At 46.0% G+C, this 24140-nt stretch overlaps 1 protein-coding gene across 7 annotated transcripts in view; it reads right to left on the reverse strand.

Annotated features, from left to right (window-relative positions):
- The window catches only part of LAMA2 (laminin subunit alpha 2), a 3027572-nt gene that overhangs the window by 2078474 nt on the left and 924958 nt on the right, over window positions 1-24140 (reverse strand). For all 7 annotated transcript variants that reach the window (XM_069607473.1, XM_069607470.1, XM_069607476.1 and 4 more), the window contains exon 8: window positions 2065-2243. In XM_069607473.1, coding sequence (XP_069463574.1) covers window positions 2065-2243 — 179 coding nt within the window. The remainder of the gene's footprint in view (window positions 1-2064; window positions 2244-24140) is intronic.

The following is a 24140-nucleotide window of genomic DNA, read 5'->3' on the forward strand; positions in this document are numbered from 1 at the left end:
TAATGCAATATATTGAGGAGATGCTAGAACTTAAGAACGCAAGGGAAGGCAAACACACGCGCAGTACTAAGACACAAGTGGGTTGTCAGACACCCGAGTTTTGCACCTTCTTTTTTGTGGATATATTGTGTCGAAATGGGCAGCTATGATTTGGGAAATACCAGCTGACAACACTAGGCTGATGTAGGTTACAATAGTTTATATGTTATCCAGTACATGCACTGCTTATTGCAATTTCTTTCCCAACCTATATGAAGTGTAAGTATTTCTACTGATTCAACCCTGTTATTTCATAAGGTATGTCACTGAATACCATATTGCTGAATGGTTTATCTTTTATTAGTGTGTACCCTGTTCCTTCACAGGGTACATTTTAAGTATAGGTAGTTACAGTCGATTTATCCAAAGAGTTGGTTACAGTTCACAATAGTTGTACGGCTCTTGTTTTGAGTTTATTATAGTAGAAAAAACTTTTGCTACAGATGCATATGGTCTCATTATTATAGGTTTTTTGGGAGTAATTACTCCGACTCTTTGGCAAAAAAGATGGATGGGAAAATATATGATAAACCAGCCAGCAATATGTGTATGCAGTGATATACCTACCTTATAAAACAGCGGGTTGGAATCAGTACAAATACTTACTCATACTTCATATACGCTGGGAAAGAAGTTGCAATAAGGAGCGCATGTACGATCACATACACACATACAATGCCACTAACGTACAAACGTGTCCAGAGAGCCAGCACAACCATGCAGAATTACACATTGACCACTCCTGGATTACCAAATAGTAAACGTAGGCACCGGCCTATGGGCCCCACTCCTTTTAGGGGTCCCAGCGACAACGGATCCAAATAATATTGATTTGATCTTCAAAGAAAATCACAATCAAGCTTTCTTAAATTATTTCCAAAAGATAGAAAAACATGAAACACTTGTGTACGAGCGCGATAGAAATAAAATATCAATCAATCAATGAATCAACTCAAAGAAAAGAAAACTTTACATTAAAGACTCTAAAGAGAAAATACAGTATGAATGTAATGTACCCATTAACAACTTAAAGAACATAAACCAGAGACATCAGATTTCCATAACAATTTGTCTCTTAAAAGCTCATCTTCTGGCAGCTGTCAGTTTGTAAAAGAATCTGGTGCAAAGCATGTACGTGTAATGTACAGACCCTAATAAAATTGGTTTCATAAAACTGTTGGTTAAAAAACGTATTAGGAGATCATTTGCGAGGGGGCTCCAACATTTCGACTGCCTAGGGGCCTACACAGGGTTTAATTTGGCACTGACATTGGGCCTCATTCCAAGTCCGGCGGTAACCAAGCAGGAAAAACCAGCAGGTTGATGCCGGACTTGGAATGAATTACCGCCACCGTGATTGCCGAAATCACCGGGGAATTACAACTGGGTAATTCGGGAGGCGAAATTCCATAAATCCCCATTCCCATGGTGTCCAATAGGACTCCATGGGGATGGGGACAATGGAAACACTGGTTCCGTCTATGACGGAGCCGCTGTTTCCATTTTTCCGTCTGCAGGTGGGTGGCGTTACCCCTGCCAGGTCAGACCTGGCGGGAGTGACACCACCCACCTGCAGAACTCAGAATCAGCCGGTCCTGAAACAATGGTGGCTGCGGGTTTACCACCACCGTTGTTTCCCGACCGGCTGACTCATAATGAGGCCCATTGACTAGAGTCTCAGCCTCTCTTTCAGAGCTGTGCAGTTCCACACTAATATGCACATTCCAAATCCCTGTCAAGTAAATCTGCTGCTCTGGGTCTGCTGTAATATCTTGAATTGAAAGTCAAGTACTGGTTCATTGTATCGACCACCAGCGCGTCTCCATTATCAATTAGATAGGCTTGCATGTGACATAGACTTGCATGTGACATAGTCCTCTTTCCTGACAAGAGTACACAGTTCTCAGAAAATGAGTTACTTGGAAATGTTTTAAAAAATCACCATCCGTTTACTTTTAAGTCTAATTACCGAGCCGTGATGAGGACCAAAGCTTCGACTCTACTGTCAAAAGAATGATACTTTACCCCTTTAGGCCGGAAGTAGCCGTCGATGCAGGTTTCGCAGTTCACCCCCGCGGTGTTGCTCGTGCAATTAATGCAGACTCCGCCCCCGACGTACTTTCCGTGGATGTCCAGGCTCAGCTTCCTGTCCGCAGTCTGCTGGTCATAGTAGCATTCCTGGGACTTGCCGTGACAATTGCACGCTGCAGACGAGATAGCGGTGTTAACAAGCAGCACATCCAGTCTAGCATGTTATTAAAATATGGCACTTTTACTGCAGCGCCACGAGGCTCTTTTATCAATCTGACATTTTGTTGTGCATAGTGAACCAAGTGTCATAGTTATTTGCGATGTAGCTTCCACAGCGCCTAAAAATAACAACAGCCTCTTGCAAATGGTATTTGTGTGTATTTGGTATAATGCTTCTTTTTTTTGACAAGTGTTGGCACACTTAGTTGAGAAACAGCTATAACATTGCAATTTTTTTAACCATAAAACTGCAGCCCAGGCTGCCGGAACAGACAACAAGGCGGTCACTTAAGAAGTAAGAAATGTAAGATATGAATTAAGTTTTAAACAACAACGTTTTTTACACGATTCCTTGGCACAAAGAGTACACCAGCAAATGTCAGCAGGTTAAGAGTACACCAGCAAATGTCAGCAGGTCAAGCCAACCACGCTTCATTGTTTGTGCCTTTTAAAATTGTCCTGCATTTACAATGATAGTTGTTCTCTTATAACGCGTTTAATACTGGGAACCATTTTCTAAGCCCAAGCCCGGGATTCTAGCCTATGTTGCTATGCGTTGTTTTTCTTCCAAGTCAAACGCATTGTTCTTGAGTTATCCTCCCAGCCACTAATTGTCAACATTGAACAAGAACACCCTTAATAGACAAGTGTGGTGTGCATTCGAAACCGTTAACAGTTGCTGTGAATTGGCGGCAATATTTTTCCATATCTGGGGCTAGTCATGTTTTAATTTGACTTACACCTGTGGCACACACAAAATCAAGGTTGCTTCATGGCGCAAAGGGCGATAGATACGAGGGAGGCCAAACAATGCTACACAGTTTGGCAGGTAAATCGTAAAGGTACCTCCTGGGAAATGTTCTCTGATAAGTGTAGTGAGAATGGGGCTCTCCCAGGATTGGCAGGGCACATGATGTGATTATTTGCGTTAGTCAGTAGGCCAGTCTCCTTTTCAAGTGTCTCTGGAATTTCGGAGGGTTTTGTTGTTTCTGGAGCTCCAGGGGGAGATCGTTCCAAAGGAGAGAACTTTTGACTGTCAGTAGTTACGGCCATTTTGGATTTTGTTTCTCTGCCCCTGCTGAAGTCCTCTGGCTGAGCAGGAGTGGATGGGCCAAGGTGGTTGGAAATGTGTGATTCATTTCATGAGGTATTAGGAGCCTTTGTTCCAGAGGATCCTGTGAGTCAAGCTATGGGCTTGCAAGTGGACTCTTCATACTTTTTAAAGTCTAAGCTGAATCTGGCTGATCATATCCAATAGTGGATGTTCGATTGGGTACTTGGGGGGCCACAGTAAAGGACGTTGCATTAGCCTGGCCTGCTTTGGATTGTTGCCAGAATGATCTCAACCGTATAATTTGTGCCCAGGTAAGGCAGAGTTTTTTTCAAAAGATGCAGTTGTAGGTGGGGATGTTTTTGTCAGGGTACTGATCTATTAAAAGTAGCTACTATGATCCCTTTTTAAAGAGCCTCATGCAACCCCTCCACCCCCCACACGCCCCTCCTCCCAGGCATCATTCAGGCTCCCCTACTGGAGCTAGCCCCACAGTTTGAAAACCCCTGCCTTAGAGTAAGGACACACTTTAAAGGTTGAAGTCTAAGGGGCGACTGACTACGAGAGGAAATGCAAGTCGATTTATACTAAAAAAGCTTTGAGTCTGTAAAACGAGGTTATGTGACCAGTTGAGAATGATTTTTAGAAAGAGAAGGCTATTTCTGCAACTCTCAGGATTAGTGGGAGGTAAAAACAAGATTCTCTTAGCATTGCATGCTGGCTGAAGCCCGGTATGTTCTCTTGCAGTCTAGTTGAAGGCACTGTAGTCGTAGAAGGCAAGAGTGAGAGGCTTCCAAAAATAGCTTTTAGTTTACTCTGGTAGCTGGGCACCAAGTGAAATTAAGTATACTTTATTTTCGTTCATGCAGTTTGTATAATACCACCTTCCAGCAAACCCAAAATCCTTTCATGCATCTTGTTAACTTGTGGTATTATAAATTACTGGTTTTATGATGACATAACAAAGAAGCATCACGCAAACAATGAGCTTCCACTTCAATGTATATTACCACAAAATGAATGGTTAGCTGAACCGGTTGATAGGAAACACAAATGGGAAAAACAAGACTAGAAAGGAGTTTTCAAGGCTTCTTCTTCGAGGATATTGCGATATATTTTGCGATATAACACTAACGTGCACATTCAGTAATCCACCAAGAATTCCCATAATTTGTTTTAATGTTTTACTTCGAACCTGAGCCATGAATGTCATCTTGGCCACAGCTTCGATAAGGTCATGCCATATGGCCACCACATTTTTGTTTACTCCTGTCTTGGACTATATTTCATTTTTTCACTACCATTAAACCATCAATAGTGTAAGCTACCTGTACAGCATTCCTGGTGCGTGTTCATTTAAATTGTAAAATGAGACAGTGTACAGTGTTTTTTAAGGTAATTTTATAAATAACAAGTCTCGTTTAGAAAACGCTAAGATTGGCAAATAGAAATGCATAAGCTAATTACAGACGACCACTGGAAAACGCTTTTAACTTGTTAACAGGGAAAATATTGGAACTCATTTGGAACTTGGATTCACTCAGGAAAGGTTCCCCTTTGAGACCTCACTAGACTCACAGGACAGCACATACCTCCACGGAGGAGATGTAATGCAAAAGAGGCATGCCTTCTGCATCTCCCTTTTGAATGCCCATGAGTGTGGGGCTGACGGGTAGATCTATTGTTAGAATTTGATTTATAGCAAAACCAATGACGACTTGGATTTATTCTCTGCATCTATTGTTATTGCCGATTAAAAACAATCTCTAAACCAAGTTTAAAAAAAAAACATGTGCAGCTCTTTTCCAAGTGAAGCACCAATCTCACCTTTCTAGTTCTCTGTTGGAGCTGATCATTCGACTACCTGGGTGGTATTTTCACAAAATGTCTAGAACATCTCAACCCACCCTTTAAACAATATCTTTTAGCAATGTGCCATGTGGGTTTAGCAGAAGACACCTAAGAAGGAACTAGACTGTGCTTTGAAGATCAGACCACCTTGAAAGACCTTAGGGGCATTGTAGCTTTACCGGTATCCCACTGGTAATTCTGGTGGGATACCGGCAAAGCTACCTACTGTTTCCATCTCCTGATATCCTGGTATTACTGAGGTATTACAGGTGGCGGAAAGGGCGATAAATCCCCATTCCAAGGAGTCCCATAGGAGTATTGGAGGAATTTCCAGTATAGAAGGGTATTGGAGGAATTACCCTTAATCAATGCATTTTGTTGCCATGGGGCCCCGATTTACATCCAGCTCTTGGCTGGAGGTAAATCAGTAACCCCCACCAGCACACTTGTTTTTTCCCAGTGCGGTAAACGTTCCAGTAACACATTTACCAGCACTTTTCCCAGCATTTAGATTCCACTGGGAAACTGCAAGGGCCCCCTTGTGTTGTCTGAATTTTCCTTGTTCCAGGTCAATCTTGTATGTACTTTTGTTGTGCAATACTTGGATCACTCTGCTATCTGCTATGTAACCTGACATTCAATGGACATCGTTTTATGGGTTATTAATTTATTCAGAGATATACTTGCTCATGTAGCACTCTCTTGCAGAAACAATTTGCCACTTCATACCCTTGTAATGAGTGTTCTGTGGTAGCACAGGATTGATGGATTTGTGGTGTGGAGCAAGGAAGGCAGGTAGGCAGCAGGTTAATGAAAGGACAAGGTAGATATTTAGTTAGGCAGAGTTGACAATTTCCTTTTGAATTTGGTGCAGAAAGCTTTTGCGATCAAATCTTGTTATCGAAAGTAGAAAAGAACTTGAGAAGAGTATGGTATTTGAGGAGTGGTTTCCCATGAGGTGGTATAGGTCCTTGTGAATTACAATGTGCATAATATGAAGGGTCTTGTATATACTATACAGTGAAAAATAAATTGTATATTCCAAGTCTGCAAGGTGTGGTGAAACAACTTTAGATTAAATCTAAGCCTGGCACCCTTGCTCTGGATATCTTGATGTCTACCAAGGGAGACTGAGGTGGGTCAATGAAGAAGAAGCTGGCATAGTCAAGCCTGGAGAGGATGACAGTGAGAAACCTGGGGGTTTCTCCCTTACTAGTCCCCTGGGATCTGTTGTCCAGGTGGCCATTGGATCCTGTTCCTGGGAGTCGACCATCTGGGCGAGGGGTCCTCGGGGAGTGGAAGGGGGACACTGAGGGTTGAGACGTGGTATCCCCTTCCCCGTAACACCTTTTCCCCATCCTACCCTCTCGGATATTTAGAAGCTCTAGCCTCCCGCTTTTTCCACACAAAGGGCCTCATTACGACCCTGGCGGTAAGTTACCGCCAGGGCCGTGACTTTACCGCCATGGTGCTAACTACGTTAACGCCATGGCGGTAAGGGGATTTACCGCCCCATTCCGACCTTGGCGGGGCGGTAAATCCCCAATCCCCATTTACCCTTCCCCATTCCCATTTTTGCCCCATAGGGCATAATGGGAGTGGGGAAGGCATTAATTACGCCACCGTAAATTACGGTGGCGTAATTAACACCAAGTTCCCTTACCGCCATGGTTTTTTACACCCGCTAAAAGCAGGTGTAAAAACCGCCATGGCGGAAAGGGAACTCGTAATTGGCGGTAAGGGGTCGGCGCAGCTAACGCTGGCGCTAACCCCTTACCGCCAGGGTCGTAATGAGGCCCAAACACTTTCTTACACTGTAACAGACAATGGACTAACACCAGAGCTGTTTACCTGACATGTCCAAACACACGGGCCAGTCAGAGCCAGGCAACTGACAATAACCTGCACACCTGACGGCCCTTTACCTTCCCCACTGGGATAAAAGATGGAGCACGAAAGCACACTTCGAGCAAGGCCGAACGCACGAGGAGACAGCTACACCAAACCGGCAGTTCAAATGGAGAAGGAAAGCGGTGGGACGTGGAAGGACAACAAATGGGGGAGTTGCCTTATCCCTTTTCAACTCAGACCCGTAAAGCCTCCGAAAGGGGAATCATAAAACAGGGAGTTACAGCTGGTGTGCGAAGCAGCAGACGACAATGGTACACGGGGCCTCCCGCATTAATAACGCAGGCGGATAGGCAAGATGGCTACGGTGGTACTATACATGACACCAGAGATCAAAGAAGTCAAAGGGTTCCCCACAGCCGGTGAGTTGGAGAAAGCTGATAGTAAACCGAGCTGTGTTGAGCCCAAGGTTGCAAGTAGCAACATTTTGAACACAAGGAGAAAAAGAGAAAGAACTTGTGTATTTGTTAGAACTTTAAAGAAAGCCCAGTTGAGGTCCAGGTGCAGAGGGGACCGGCGCCACGTGGCTGCTCATTCGAAAGACTCTGACCGGGACCTGTTTAAGAAACTACAAGAACCAGAAGCCCTAGGAAAGGGTGGCGTGAGGCCTCACAGTGGCCCTATAAGGTTCTGTCAAATCCCTTATACAATCAAATGTCTCTGACCTGTGGCCAGAGGAAAGCTAGGGGAAGGGAAACCTGCTTTCCAATAAGATTGTGAACTGTGGAATAAGGCAAGTGTGAACCCAACAAAGGGATGCCAAAGGAAAGATAGGGGAAGGGAATCCTGTTTTCCCACAAAGTTGTGAACTGTAAATGGAGGTAAATGTAAATCCGACAGAGGGATGCCGAAAGACAGCTAGGGGAAGGGAACCCAGCTTTCCATTTAAAGGAAGGTCATAGTGAACCCAACACAGCGAGACCCGACTTGAAAGGGGGATCTGAGCCCAGCGGAGGGAGATCCCAGAGGCGAAGAGCAACCGCCTAAAGTACAAGGTTACTGAAATAACTTTTTGCTTGTCTGTCATTTTGGCCAATACATTACTGTATTAGAGAATACATGGACTGTGTTAAAGAAAGGATGTAGTGAATCCGACGGAGGGAGGCCCAGACTGCGAGAAGGACCGAGTCCGACGGAGGGAGATCCTGCGAGCGAAGAGCATTTGCCCAAGGTGCATGGTTACCGATAGAACTTTTTTATGTTTGCTTGTCGTTGTGATCCAGCAAGCCACCTATGGAAAGAGACTTTTGTCAGGAAAGAGATTTAGCCTCTGAAGGTTTTGACATCATTGAACTGGGACTTTGAACCTCATGCTGACAAGGCCCAGGAGTGTGCTGTGCTCGAGAGTCCCACCTTGTCCCGTCCTTCAAATGTGGGGAAGGGAGACCCAGCCATACCATCCTGACTTTTCATTTTGTGAACACATCTTTCTTTTCTGGTGAACATTACCCCACACTCTTTTTGCAATTTAGCAGTAAGGAATTGTCAATAGGTTGTTTTAAGTATAGGCACTTTTTATTTGACAAGACACTACTAGGACTGCCTTATTGTTATTTGATGGTCGTAGCTTGCTCCCATCTTAGATTTAGGCTTAGATCAGGAGTTATCCCACCCATTATAAAGTTCAATAAACACCCTTGAACTGTGATCACTTGTGTCTGTCTTTACTGTTGCCATCATGAGTTTCTTACAATGACACCCAGAATAAGGGATGCCACATGGTTTGTGCGAAGGGAAGGGATGAGGTTGTGCACAAGGCACATGGATTGGTTGCAGTTTTTGGTGAGTTTGTTGATTTGGGTGAGAGTTGAGAGCATACCACTGACTTGATTGCCTATGGTTTACACTAATCGTCTCACCGTGCCGCTAAAATGGAAAAAAGGATGGACTATGAGTGTCTGAGAGAAGAGCTATTTTTTATCTCAATTGATGGTCAGTATGTTTCTATTAAACACGTTTTGGATCTCTTTCAAGCCATTATGGAGAGCGGTGAGGAGTCATTAGGGTCTACTTGTGCCCCTGGCCAGTGAGCACATTTGGAATTTGAGGTTACACATTTTTTATTTAATAAAAAAAGTAGACCCCTGTTAGGAGGTGTGTGCTTGAGAGAAAGAAAGTCAGGAACCCCACACAGGATGATTCCTACATTGTTTATGACCGTGGCTGGAAGACATTTGTAATCTTTATATGTATTTATTTCTATACATTTAACCATTTTGTAATGCCCTAGCATTCTGCTTAATGGCCACTCAACAGCACAGAAAGCCATTGGGTGTCAAGGATATCCTCTTGAATAGGATTATGTCTTGACCTCCTGTTTTCTCTGCAGTTCTCTTTCTTCCTGTCTTCTTTTTGAGATTACTCTCCATTCCTTGAAGAGAAACAGACGATCCCTGTGTCTCGTCACTATGTCGGCCTGCTAACAACAGGCAAAAACAAAGGGACGACCGGAGGGGCGATCGCCAGGGGAAAAAGCCCAAAGGCAGAAAAAAAACCTTTGTTGAAAGGCTCTGGTGAATGGTGATAGCAGGGTCCAAAGAAGAATAACGCTCTGATACAGATGGTCTTCTAGATCCGGAATCTCAGGTAAGAAGGATCTTGCTGGCAAGCAACAGGACAGAGAATGTGAATAGGACAAGCAGAGATTCCACAGCGAGCCTTGAAAAATGCGAAGCCAAGTGCAGAGGAGCACTTAAGCAGAAGGAAGAGAACAACTGAAGAGCTGTTTTGAGCTGAGCAAAGGGGCGAGCCAAGACCAGCGAGCCATGAAATGAAAAGCAAAGAGAAAGGCAAAAGAAAGCAGAGATGCATAGGTGGACTGAAGGGGGAAAAGGATAGAGCCAGGCACAGAGCGCACCAGCACTAGCGTATAACCGGAACGGAAAATCACAGGGTTGAAACGCGAGTGCCTGTAGGAAGAGGAGGAGAATAAGAATAGGGTGATACCAAATTGAAAAAGTTTAGACTGCTACCAAGCAGTGTAGAGTAGCGGAGCTCAGGACTGAGGACATCTCCACTGTTGCCACAGCGACCATTGCGTCACTGTGACAGTTGCTTAAAGAAGCATACAAAGACCAACCACCTGAAGACTTGTTTGTTGGAAATGCAAACGCTTAGTTCTCATCAAACGGAGTCTGATTAAGTCCTGCTGGTGACTGATGGGGCTTGGTCCTTTTTTGAAGGGTGGTGACACCGTAGTGGCAGAGCAGGTGTCCAACACCTCCTTCATTACTTTATTTATCTCATGCTTCCCTGAATATTGTAGGCTTAGGTATGGGTCAAGGTAACTTTACCCTGATATTTTTGCCCCCAAGCTTTTTCATCTTTGAAGAAATTAGGGAACACGCCTGGACATGTCTGATCAGACGTTTCACTCCAGAGTGTATTAGGGGGCCAGTTTATGTACTCACTTAGAATAATTTCTCCAAATGATTGAATACTGGTAAGGGTGTGTATAATGTCAAGATGCGGTGCTCAACTGGGCGCCAGTGAGACTACTTTAAGGCTAGAGTGACTCATATCCAATTCTTCATGTTTTAGTAGACTCGAGCAGCCAGCGTTTATCACCAATGGAGTTTCTGAATCTCTTTCTGTGGTGTCCCAATGATGTTGGGAATCATGTTCAATGTGGAGTAGAGTACGATGTCATGCATGAAATGCAGGTGTAAAAAATGTTTGCATGATTTTCAGTCTACTTCATTTATATGGCGGAGAGGAGGCAATTAATGCAATTACAATTTTAGCCACCCCAATTCTCACCACCATACAAATGAACAAGCATTTGCGCCAGCATGTCATTTTTATGCTGGTACAAATGCTGTGGATTCCCATGGAATCTGTCTGCTTTTTACACTAGCAAAAAGCTGTGGCCATTCGGGTATCTCAGGGGCAAAGTGCTTATTTATTTATTGTTCGCTTGTTAGGCGCTTATACAGGAAGCAAATACTGTTTCAAAGCCCTCACAGGGCAACAGGGAGGTGACAAGGGATATGATATGATATGGCATTTATAACGCACCTATACACAATTGTTTCAAGGCGCAACAAGGCAAGGGACGGGGAACAGAGGGAAGATAGAGACAACAATTTTACTAGGCCAGGTGTCATTCTGATCGTGCAAGTGCATGGGAAGGGGGGAGGGGAAATGTACGGTGGGGGGAGGGGGGCAAAGTGCAGTACATGGGATAAATAGAATAAATAACCAATAAATAAAAGTACGGCCAGCTGATGGCAAGTGCAAGGGTACGTGCAGACATCAGGTGTCAAGTGCTGGTAGGGGACTGTGGGAAACAGAAAACAGTCCCCAAGTGCGTGGGTTGCCCGGGAACCAGTGCAGGTGAGCAACTGGTGGATGAGGGGACCTGGGTTCGAGATCAGAGGATGGCCAGGTAACCAGTGCAGTTTCAGTTTGAGCCAGGAATTCAGCAGGGGAGAGGAGGAGAGAAAGCAGAAGCAAAGAGGAAGGTTTTGAGGTGCTTCCGGAACCGAAGATGGTTCTCCTCAAGTTTCAGGGAGGCAGGGAGGCTGTTCAAGAGGGAGGCCCCAGCCGATGAAAGAGATCTACCACCAACTTGTTGCTTGGAGAAACGACTGACCCTGAGGGAGTTGGAGGCAAATGAGCAAAGAGCTTGAAAAGAAAGATATTTAGGAGGCGAGAGTTGAAGGTATTGAGGGCCCAGGCCCTAGCAGGCCTTGTGGCCAATGCAGAGGGGTTTGAACTTAATCCTCGCAGCCACTCTGTGCCAGTGCAGAGATTTCAGTCCTGGAGAGATACGATCCCTGGGCTTGAGGCTAAGGACAAGTCTCACAGTCCTGTTCTGGATGAATTGTAGAGGGCAGAGAGTAGAAGCTGACAGATTTAGAAAGAGGCTGTTGCAGTAGTCCAGCCTAGAGAGAACCATAGCTATGGATACAGTGAGCTTCTGGGGGAAGGAGAGGAAAGGAAGAATATCTCTGAGGAGGTGCAGCTGGTAGTGTGACTTCTTAGAGACGTCAGAGATGTAAGGAGAGAAGGAGAGAGTGGAGTCGAAGATGACCCTGAGGTTTTTTGCCTCGCAGGTCGGAGCAGGAAGAGGGCCAAGAGAGACCGGCCAGAGAGTGACAGGAAAGGAGGGAGTGAGTGAGTGTGCCGATGAGGAGAATCTCAGTCGTACTGGCATTAAGGCAGAGATCATTGGTGACACACCACTCGTTGATAGTAGACAGACAGTCGGGGATGGGAGAAGGAGAAGAGGTGGCTGAAGGTAGCCTGTAAATGAGCCGAGTGTCGTCCGCATAGCACTGGAAGTTGGGGCACAGAGTGGCAATGCGGAGGGTAAGAAGTGCAAGGCATTGGTTGAACAGCCAGGGAGAAAGGTTAGACCCCTGGGGAACACTGCGGGTAGAGATGGAGATAGAGGAGAGGAAGGACCCAAGTTGGACATGGGAGGATCGATCAGAGAAGAAAGAAGTCAGCCATGCCAGGACCTGACCAGTGATACCCAGGTTATGATGGAGACGGTTGATGAGGATGGCATGGTTGACCATGTCAAAGGCAGAAGAGAGATCAAGTAAAATGAGGATCCAGGAGGTTTTGGAATCAAGTTTGGAGAGCAGGTCTTCACGGATGTTGAGGAGAGTAGTTTCCGTGCTTCTGGCAGCTCTGAAGCCAGACTGATGATCATGAAGCCAACCAAAAGATTCATTGTGAAGATTAAGCTGGGAGATGGACAGCTTTTCCAGGAGTTTGCCCAGGAAAGGAGTGATGGAGATTGGGCGATAGTTAGCCAGGCAGGACGGGTCGGCAGAGGGTTTCTTAAGAAGAGGGTGCACAGGGGAGTGCTTCAAGGGGGATGGGATGACTCCAGTGGCGAAGGAATGGTGTCAGTCAGGGCAGGAGCCAGGGAGTCAATCTGGTCATTGATGGTTTTGGAGGAACAGGGTTGAACCTGTTTTTACAAGACTTTCATAGATCAGACTTGTCTAGAAACCTCACCTGGGGAGAACGGGGAAAGCCGGAAGAGAGGTGGCCGAAGAAGGGCCAGAGGAAGAGCAGGGATTAGAGGGAGTAGGGGAGAGAAAGCGAGAGAGGATATGATGTCCTGAGTTTTAGAGATGAAATGAGAAGCCAGAGCCGTGCAGAGGGCCTGGGAAGGGACAGGAGAGGTAGAGACTGCAGCAGGGTTGGCCAGTTCCTTGCAGATTTTAAAGAGTTCGGTCGAGTTGTTAGATGCCGCAGAGACGCAGGCTTGGATGTGAGCTCTCTTCTTGGTGGGGATAGAGAGCCGGTATTGCCTTTGGAGTAGGTGGCAGGCCAGTGTGTCAGAGGGTGTACCAGAAGCACACCATTTCCTCTTAGCCAACCTGCACTTGCGTTTGAGGGTGACAAGGTCTGAGTCATACCAGGAGTTGCACTTGGCTTTGGGCTTCAAGTGGATCATCATGACAGGGGAAAGAACATCAAGAGTATCAGATATAGCAGAGTGAAGCATGGCAAGGGCTGTGTTAGGGTGTGAGTCAGCCAAAGAGGGAGCGGGGGCTGAGAAAGTGGTGGCAAAAGCATCAACTGACACGCACTTCATGGGTCGGATGACCGAGATGGTCGGTGGCAGTGCTGGAGTTGGCTTGGCCTGATGGCTAGAGCGGTTGAGCTGGGAGGAAAGGAGAAAGGAGAAAGTGATCACTCCAGGAGAGAGCAGTGGTGAGAGGGATAGGATGGGGAAGGTCTGAAGGTCTGAAGGGATCAGAACATCCAAGGTGTACCCTGCAGAGTGAGTGGGGCCAGAGGGGAGAATAGAGAGTGAGAGAGAGTTGCAGAGGTCGCAGAGAAGGAGGATTTGAGTGGACAAGACCAAGACGGAAGAGGAGAGGTCCACCCATTCAGACAGGAAGGAGGAGATCTGGCCAGGTGGCCGATAGATGGTAGCCACAGTAAGGGAATGGCTAGATGAGAGAGAGAGCCTGCAGACGAGGCATTTAAAAGAGGAGTATGCCCATATAGGAATGACAGAGGCAGGATGTCATGACCCACAGAACACGCTCCTTCTGGACTTCCTGGTCCTTATCGCGGCGGGGCTTGCATTCATTGTTTCTCCCAACATGGCCCTATCACGTGACACGCCTCGCACCAGCCTTCACGGCCGACGTAGCACGTCCCATAAATATGCCACGCCCCCGCAGCCCAGAGCGTCTCAACGCTATCAACAGGTAGTGACTAGACGTGTACTTCGCAGCTTGGCGAACCCTTCTGTTATCCAAATTCCTGAACCCTTATTCCCACTCCTTCCACCCTCTCCTTTCCACCCTGTTCCTGGAATCCACGTATCCATGCGACAGCTTCTTCCTTCCTGGACGTCCTGAACCCGCGAGTATCCTGGAATGCTGAACGCACGCTGGAGTCGGAAGAGACGCATGCCGGCCTGTACAAAACCCAATCCGCCCGCAAGAAGAATCTTCCCGCGGATCCCTGCAAGAAGTGATCTCAGGTGAGACGGGGGGAGATTCACAATAGTTTGAGACGCTGAACGACCGACATTGAAACCGATATGGAAAAGGCCATCCAGGATCTCATGCGTGGCATGCAAGAACTAACAACCGAGGTGCAGAACTTAAAAGCGGAGAATGCTGCATTAAAGCAACTTGTTTTGTCTCGCGATTCTGCTACAAAAGAGAGTGTGTTACTGGGTGGTGTCGTAGACAAGTATGATGGGTCTGCAAAATCCCTTCGTGGATTCCTGGACTCCTGTTTGGTGCATTTTACCTTTAAACCCTATTATTTTTCAACTTCCAGGGCAAAGGTGGGCTTTATAATCTCACACCTCGCAGGAAATGCATTGACTTGGTCTACTCCCTTAGTCAATTCTGGAGATGCCCTCCTAGATGATTATGATGGATTCATACAGGCTCTCAAAACCATGTTCGACTGCCCAGAACAGGTTTATAGTGCCCAGGAACGCCTACTTGACTTTCGGCAAGGATCCCAGGATATGCTATGATGAATTAGCCAGAGTGGCTCGTCCTAGCTCATTCCAGGCTCTTATGGATTTAGCCATGCAGCTAGACTTTCATATCCAGGAAAGAAAGGCAGAGAGAAAAAAGACCAAGATGCCCTTCCAGAAAAGTTCTCTTGCGACTTCAGTAAAAACTGATCCTGTTCCAACACTGACCCGGAACCCATGCAAATAGGAGCCTTCCATGAACCCATTTCCCCACAAGAAAGGATGAGAAGGATCCACACAGGCTTGTGCATGTATTGTGCATCGGATAAACACCTGGTTAGAGAATGTCCTCTAGCCCCTCTGCGGCGTTCGGGAAACACCAGCTCCCGATCCTAGATGGAGCGAGGTGTCGGGAGAGAGATGTTTGCTCCACATCTATTCCATCCTTGAACTCTCCTGTACAGAACAACCTAGTGGTTCTACAAGCCTTCTTATCGTTATCAAAGAAGGAGACCTACCCATCCTGGCCTTGGTGGATTGTGGGGCTATGGGAGTATTCATTGATCAAGATTGGGTCTTTAAGCACCACATTCCATATGAAGCCCGGGGTGTAATGCAACCTGTGGAGGCAATTGATGGAAGACCCCTCCGTTCAGGACCCATATCCTTGCAGACCAAGGAAAAACAACTTTCAATAAACCATCACCAGGAATTGATCAAGTTTGATATCATCAAATCAGCCCACTACCCCATGGTACTAGGCATGCCCTGGTTGCAGAAACACAATCCATACATCAATTGGACAGCAGGATCCTTGTTTCTTGGTTCAGAGTATTGTCTGTCTCATTGTTTATCCCTGGATCCCTCCTCAATATCGTCTGAAAGTAATCCAGCAGATCAACAAGAGGCACTCATGGTTTCCAATATCATTCAGGTCCCAAAGGCTTATCAAAGTTATGCTGATGTGTTTTCAACTGCCATAGTTCAGGCTCTACCCCCTCACAGACCTGAAGACTGTGCCATAGACACAGAGCCTTCAGCAGTGATTCCCTTTGGGAGGAGGCTGATCCTATTCGAACCTGAAAAAAGGCCCTCCGGGAATACTTGGATATCAACCTTGAAAGTGGCACCATAAGACCATCGAAATCCCAAGCTGGAGCCTCCCTGTTCTTTGTTCCCAAGAAGGACACCAAGGAACTTAGACCTTGCCTCGATTATCGTGGATTAAATCAATGCACCCTCAAGGACCGCTACCCCTTACCCTTGATCTCGGATATCCTGGAAGCGGTGAGAGGAGCTGTAATCTTCATGAAACTGGATCTCAGGGGTGCCTATCATCTGATTCATATCAAGGAAGGAGACGAATGGAAAACAACCTTTAGAACACCTTGTGGACACTTCGAATATCTGGTCATGCCCTTTGGACTTGCTAATGCCCCTGCAGTCTTTCAACGATTCATGGATAGGGTGTTCTCTGACATGCTGTTTCTCTTCGTCATCATCTACCTGGACGATATCTTGATTTACTCCAAGGACCCTTTAAAGCATGAAGAGCATGTAAAGGCAGTCTTACAACGACTACGTGAACACAGACTCCTAGCCAAACCTGAGAAATGCCTGTTTCACGTTACTTCTGTTCATTATCTGGGATTTGTCCTTAGTCTAGAAGGAATTGGTATGGATCATTCGAAGGTAAAGGCCATACTATCTTTGGTGGCTCCCACTTCCGAGAAACAAGTTCAATCCTTCCTCGGGCTTGCCAATTTCTACCGAAAGTTCATACCCACCTTTTCTGAGATTGTTCAACCGATCATCGCTCTCTTGAAGAAAGACACTCCCTTTCTCTGGTCTGCACCTCAAGACAAGGCATTCCAACGCCTAAAGACAGAGTTTACTCAAGCCCCCATCCTAGCCCAACCCGACATTAATCGGCCATTCCTAGTGGAGACGGATGCCTCTAACTACGCCATAGGAGCAGTCTTGAAGCAAGAATTTGAGGACAAGTTGGAACACCCCATTGCTTACCTTTCACGAGCCCTGACTCCCAGTGAGACACATTATTCCGTCTTGGAAAAGGAACTGTTAGCCATCCGCCAAGCCTTCACAGAATGGCGACATCTACTCCTGGGAGCTAGACATCCAGTCCAGGTTCGCAAGGACCATCGAAACCTTCAAGTTCTACAATCTTTGGATTGTAGGAACAGTCGTCAGGCCTGTTGGGCCTTCTTCTTTGCCCAGTACCATTTCCACATCAGTCATGTTCCTGGATCACAAAACATAATTGCTGACGCCTTATCTCGACGTCCTGATTACGAAACTATTGAAGATCGAGCCTATCCCAAGATGTTTCCCCACACGATTTTTGTAGCTCAAGCAGTCAGTCTTTTGGAAGAAGTCTGCATGCAAACCCAATCCTCTGAGCTCTGGAAGGATATTTCAAGGAAGAATCCATGGAATCTGAGAACGAAGGACGGATATTTGTTCAAAGATAACGCTCTAGTCATTCCCACACAGAAACTACAACAAAGGATAATAAACCTCTGCCACGATACCCTCCACTCGGGCATCACCAACACTCTCTGTCTTATACAAAGACAATTTTGGTGGCCTAGAATGAAGACTGACGTACAACTGTACATCCGAGCCTGCTCTATCTGCAGTCAAAACAAACACGATAACAAGAGACCGGCGGGTCTCCTACTGCAACCTACACTACCGACAAGGCCATGGGAATTAATCGCTACAGACTTCATTGTGGAATTACCACCTTCCAGGGGATACACGACTATCATGGTCACCATTGACTTGTTCACTCATATGGCGCATTTTACACCCCTGTACAAACTACCATCTTCATCAGAACTCGCTGGAATCTTCCTGGAACACATTTTCCGACTTCATGGACTTCCTTCCAAGATCATATCAGACCGAGGACCTCAATACGTCTCACAATTCTGGAAACATCTCTGTCTCATTCTAGGAATCCAACATGCTCTTTCATCAGGTTATCACCCACAAACTAACAGAGCTACGGAATGTGTAAATCAGACCCTGGAACAATACCTTTGTTGTTTCGCCACCAAGGTACAGGATGATTGGTCGCTCCTTATACCTGTGGCTGAATTCGCCTACAACAATTCCAATCACTCAGCAGTCAAGACCAGCCCCTTCTATTGCAGTCAAGGATTCCACCCGTTAGTTTTACCTTCTGTTCTTCCACATCCTACAACAGTACCTACCGTCGACTCCTGGATCGAAACTCTCATCAACATACACAAGGAAGCCAAAGAACATTTAGAAAAGGCCCAAACACACACTAAGCGTTATGCAGATTCCAAGAGAAGACCAGGGCCTTCTTATTCAGTCAGTGATCAAGTCTGGTTGTCCTCGAAACTACTACCATGACATTTAGGACCAAACAAATTGGCCCACCGGTACTATGGACCATTTTCCATAAAAGAAGTCATCAACCCAGTCTCATTCCGGCTCAAGCTACCAGACTCCTGGAAGACAATTCACCCAGTTTTTCACACTTTCTTCTTGAAACCCTACATCCGATCCTCCCGGAAATCCTGCAGACCCAGTCCCGTGGTTGTGGACGACCAACTGGAATATGAAGTATCCAGAACATGCGATTCCAGGTATAAAAGGGGTCAACTTCAATACTTGGTTGAGTGGAAAGGATATTCTCCTAGTGAAAGAACCTGGGAACCACTTTCTAACCTGAACACCCCTCGATTGCTCCGAAGATATCATCTCATACACCCGGGCAAACCTGGTGGAACAGGTTTTCGGAGGAGGCATGCTGTCATGACCCACAGAACACGCCCCTTCTGGACTTCCTGTTCCTTATCGTGGCGGGGCTTGCATTCATTGTTTCTCCCAACATGGCCGTATCACGTGACACGCCTCACACCAGCCTTCACGGAGTACGTGGTACGTCCCATATATATGCCATGACCCCACGGCCCCCACGTGTCTCAACGCTATCAACAGGTAGTGACTAGACGTGTACTTCGCAGCTTGGCAAACCCTTCTGTTATCCAAGTTCCTAGACCCTTATTCCCACTTCTTCCACCCTCTCCTTTCCACCCTGTTCCTGGAATACACGTATCCTTGCAACCGCTTCTTCCTTCCTGGATGTCCTGAACCCGCAAGTATCCTAGAACGCATGAACGCACGCTGGAGTCGGAAGAGACTGGTGCCGGCCTGTACAAAAGCCGATCCGCCCGCAAGAAGAATCTTCCCGTGGATCCCTGCAAGAAGCGATCTCAGGTGAGACGGGGGAGATTCACGATACAGGAATCCACTCGGGGAAGATCAGGGCTACACCCACTCCGGAACGGTTGGACCTGGGCGCAGAGAAGATCTTATAGCCGGAAGGGAGGAGAGTGTCAAAGCTTGTGACAGAGCTGGCCATCAACCATGTCTCGGTGAGACCGAAGACATCAAGGTCACGTTCCTCCAGCAGCCGGCAGATGTCAGAGGAGTATTTGACAGCTGAGCGAGAGTTAAGAGTGGCAATATGGAGAAGGTTGTCGTCCTTGAAAGACTTCTGGGGAGGGATACGAATCAGAGGTACGCCCTGCAGGGGTGTATACGAGGCCCGAGGGGGGGCAGAAGAGGAAGGAGGCGAGGGCAAGGTAGCCAAGGAGGAGACAGCAGGGGGAGGCAAGGAAGCCATGGTGGGAAGAGAGGGGATAGCAGGAGAAGGAATGAAATGGTTGAGGCGCGGGAAGCGTCTATCAAAGAGGAGGAGATTGGGCCGGATGAGAAAAATTACAATAAAAATATACATATCAATGCAGTGGGGAGGGGAAGACTAATCTACTATGCCTTGTGAGTGTTCAGAACGTGTAAGTGCAGAAGGGAAAGGGAATAGGTGCTGGGGTGCTCATAGGGAGCAGTGTAAGTGCAATGAAAGGTAAGTGCGCGCCGAGGATGGAGGGTGAGCTGAGGCAAGTGCTGAGGATAGAAACAAACTGGGGTCATTGTGTGTGGGAGATCAGAGTCCCCAGGGTGCATAAGGGCCCTGCACACCAATCAAGCGACTGTGAGATTTGCAGAGGAGAGACGGAGGGAAGGAAGAGGAAAAGAGAAAAGTCTTGAGGAACTTTCGTAATTTAAGCAAGTCCTGCTCAAGACCAAGAGGAAGGGGGAGGTTGTTCCAAAGAAAGGAGCCAGCTGAGGAAAGCGATCAACCCCTGCCCTATGTCTATATGCCCTCAGTCTATATGTTGGTGCTTGGCAACACATAGACTGACTTGGTTCTTCCATGCCTTACAGTCTGATTTTAGATGGAACCCAGACAGCCTTTATAAGAACATGAGGGACAATATGCACAAGGGATTGAACAGTGACCATGACAATTTTATTGGACATTCCAATCACATTCAACATACATGATCGTAGCCTACTGCTGGCAAGGTCCCAAGCAGTCAGAAAAGAGAATACATTGGACATTTTCTGTAATGTCAAATTCAATGACTAGCAAAGGTAGAGTATGACTCAGACCCCAGAATAAAGGATTGTGCAGTTCCACAGGGGTTCCCTCTTTCATCAGAATAATTCAATCTGTACATGGACCATCCAGTGAATTGGAGAATCTGACCAGAAACTCCAAAACTATGCCAAGGGCACCCCACTTTATCAGACCAAAGAGTAGGTAGAATGGAAAGCAATGGATAACTTTTGAACAGTAGGGATGTCTTGACTGTTTACAGGGATGGCTGAGGGATAGCTCTCTAAAGTTGAATACTGATAAAACAGTTTATTCAGTTAGAGCTGTAGGATCAAATAAGGCTTGCAATGTAAGCTATTAATACCCCCTCAAAACCATACAAATGTAAAATAGTTTGGAGTACTCTTTAGAGGAAATCGCTCATTAATACACGAAAACCATGCTGTAACACAAGCATGACTATTGGTTATTAAAAGACTCTAAAGAATTCTATCAATTAATTAAGATCACTGTTGACTATCACAAAAACTGGGCTCGATTACTCTAATACTTAATATGGAGGACTTCTTAAGAAGGATCAAGCTACTCTTCAAAAAGGTCAGAATGCTACTATATGCATGATCTCTTGGCTGAGAAACTGCATCTCAGGTCTGGAAAAGCCTCTGCTGGAACCTAGTGGTTCACTTGAACGCCTTAATTCTGATATACAACGGCCTGCATTGAGCCAACCACATCTATCTGTCCCAGACTCTTTGTTTACATGTGCCTACCTCTATTTCTTCTTATTTATTTATTCAAGTCATTTATATAGCGGCTTTCTACAAAATGCTCTACCAAATAAAATACGGTTCAAATTGATAAAGAATAAATGATCAGACAGATTTACAAGATTGAAGTATAACCGGATTCAAGCAACTAATCCTTTCAACGTTTCTTAAAGAGAGAGGGCCTCATTACGACCCAGGCGGTAAGTTACCGCCTGGGTCATACCTTTACCACCATGGCGTAAACTACGTTTACGCCATGGTGGTTGGCGGACTTACCGCCCCATTCCGAGGTGAGTGGGGCGGTAAGTCCCCATTAACCCATTTACCCTTCCCCATTCCCATTTTTGCCCCATAGGGCATAATGGGAGTGGGGAAGGCGTTAATTACGCCACCGTAAATTACGGTGGCGTAATTAACAACAAGGTCCCTTAGCGCCATGGATTTTAACACAAAACCTCCATGGCGCTAAGGGACCTCGGAATCAGGCGGTAAGGGTCGGCGCTGTTTACGCCGCCGTAAACCCCTTACCGCCTGGGTCCTAATGAGGCCCAGAATGTGAAGAACAGAGGCGTAAATGCAGGGAAAGTTAAGCCGAGGAGCAAGCAATCGTAAAGAGCGAATGTGAGATAATGATGTGTTATTTATATAGCGCCTTTATCCAAAGCGCTTTACAGACCACATATTTACAAACAATATCACCGAACCGAAATTGGTACTCATTTATCGACTTCGGAAGGATAAAAGGCTGAGTTGGCCTTGCCGGGATTCGAACCTGCGACCTGTAGATCACCCTCAGATCACAGCAGCGAGCGCTCAACCCACTGAGCTACTTTACCAGCTGAGATGCAGCACGTAGTGATTTGGGTATGGAAAGTAAACATTAAGAAGAAGAACAGAGCTGTGGAGAGCTTGACTAAGGCGACACTGGTTCTGAGAAATAAGGCAGAGCAAGACCATGAATATATTTGAACACCGTAGAAATAAGGTGAGATTGTCATTCTTAAGTGGGTGGGAAGCCAATGAAGCTGAGGTAGATACAGAGAAACCTTAGCAGAATAATTAAGATTGTATACGACCCGAACAGCAGGCTGAAGAACAGATTTAAATGGCAAGAGACTATATTTCGGGAGACCAACATAAAGTAAGCAGCAGTAGTGAAGACGAGAGAGAACGAATGCATAAACCAGAAATTCAGTGGCAGAAACGGTAAGCAAATAAACGATCAATGAATTTGTTGTCACGCCATATACCGCAGGCTTAGGCATAAACAATATTCTCCAACCCCACGTATCAAAATCCACTGGAATATGGCGCCACTCTGGCTCTCTTACTGTTCCCTTTCTAAGGACTTCATGCAACCTATGCAATGGGCAGTGAGCATGATTCTAGCTGCTTAATATAGTATGAGGCCTGGAGGTCTACTCTGCTGGCACTCTGAATAAAGCTATTCTGTAGAATAATTCTACTCCTTCCTCTGGAGCCAAAGCTATACACAGTCTCATATGGACAACAGGATGAACGAGCCAGTGGCGTTATTTCTCCTCCCCCCGAGCATGGCAGAATGGGTAAAATACCATCTTAGGCTGGTACCCCCAATATGAAACAAAAAAAGAAATGTTTGTAAAAAATAAATAAATGATTCATTTTCAAGGAATAAAAAAAAGATAAGTTACAATAATGGCATACCTTCACCAATCAGAGTCTCTTCTAAATGCTGCATTATTACAAAGTCTGTTGGGCTGATCTGTCATATATCATTTTATCAGTGATGTCATGGGTGACTTCAAGAGCAATGCAGCGCAGTGGCCCAGTTATAGTTTCTTTAAGAACCGTAACTGGTGTTTTTTTTAGGTTTGGTTTTCTTGTGCTGCAACTATAACCTCCCTTCAGCAACGTTTTTTCACTGATAGGCAGAAAGATATTTATTTCCATTTATAAAGCGCACAGCGGCCCTGAGGCATCGTGGCGCTGTTACAGAATATTCGCTTGGGCACAGTTTGCAGAGGATGGTAAAAGTGACATAAGAAAGTTAGCAGTAAAGAATGCAATAGGAAAGCTCTGTGGTTACAATGGAACAGCAATAAGGTAACAGTCTTCATTGAATAACTTGGTTTTTAGAGCTTTTCTGAATGCCATGAGAGAGTTTTCCTTTCTAAGTCGAGGTGGTAGGGCGTTCCAAGATGTTGGTGCTAACACTTGGAAGCTGGTACCTGCGGCTTTGGCTTTGTTGAAGGCAGGGACTGTGAGTTGGTGTGTGTATTGGTCTCTTTTTGGTCTGTGCGAGGGCCTCTTATGAAATTTGTTCGACTAGATAGGTCGGGGCATATTGAGACAGGCACCTGATGGTTAGTGCTTTGAACAGTATGCGTTCTTTGATTGGGAGCCAGTGGGCATCTCGTCTGGCCTGAGAGATATGCTCTCTCCTCAGGATGCTTAGATACATGTCCTAAAAAACGTTGGCCACTGTTGCCCTTAGAAGATATACCTAGGTGATAATTGTTAGCCCTCATTTCATCCCTGCAATAATGTCCTGGTATCCTTCTCCGATCCTAAATCCCAACCACCTCCAGGCAAAATGTTTTGTTTTTCTCATTGTCACTGACGTCTCTTGGGAACCCAACATACAACAAAGTAAACAAAATGGTACCAACTGTACCACTCTCCCAGCATTACTACGTTACATGTCTGCTGTGGAGATGGAAGAAGGACTTCTTCTGAAGACTCAACTGCCATTTTTTCTGGCCATCGTGTTGTAAAGCAATTGGCAATTTGCACTCCAGAGTTATCCCAGGGTTTAATTGCGATTAAACCAGATGTTGTTGGCTGTACCGGCCATTAATGGGCCTTAGCCCTCCGTAATGGCCAATGGTTTGATATCGAGCCCTTAACAGCCGCTCC

Source organism: Ambystoma mexicanum, chromosome 4q (genome assembly GCF_040938575.1).
Source record: "Ambystoma mexicanum isolate Mex_15411 chromosome 4q, UKY_AmexF1_1, whole genome shotgun sequence".
NCBI lineage: Eukaryota > Metazoa > Chordata > Amphibia > Caudata > Ambystomatidae > Ambystoma > Ambystoma mexicanum.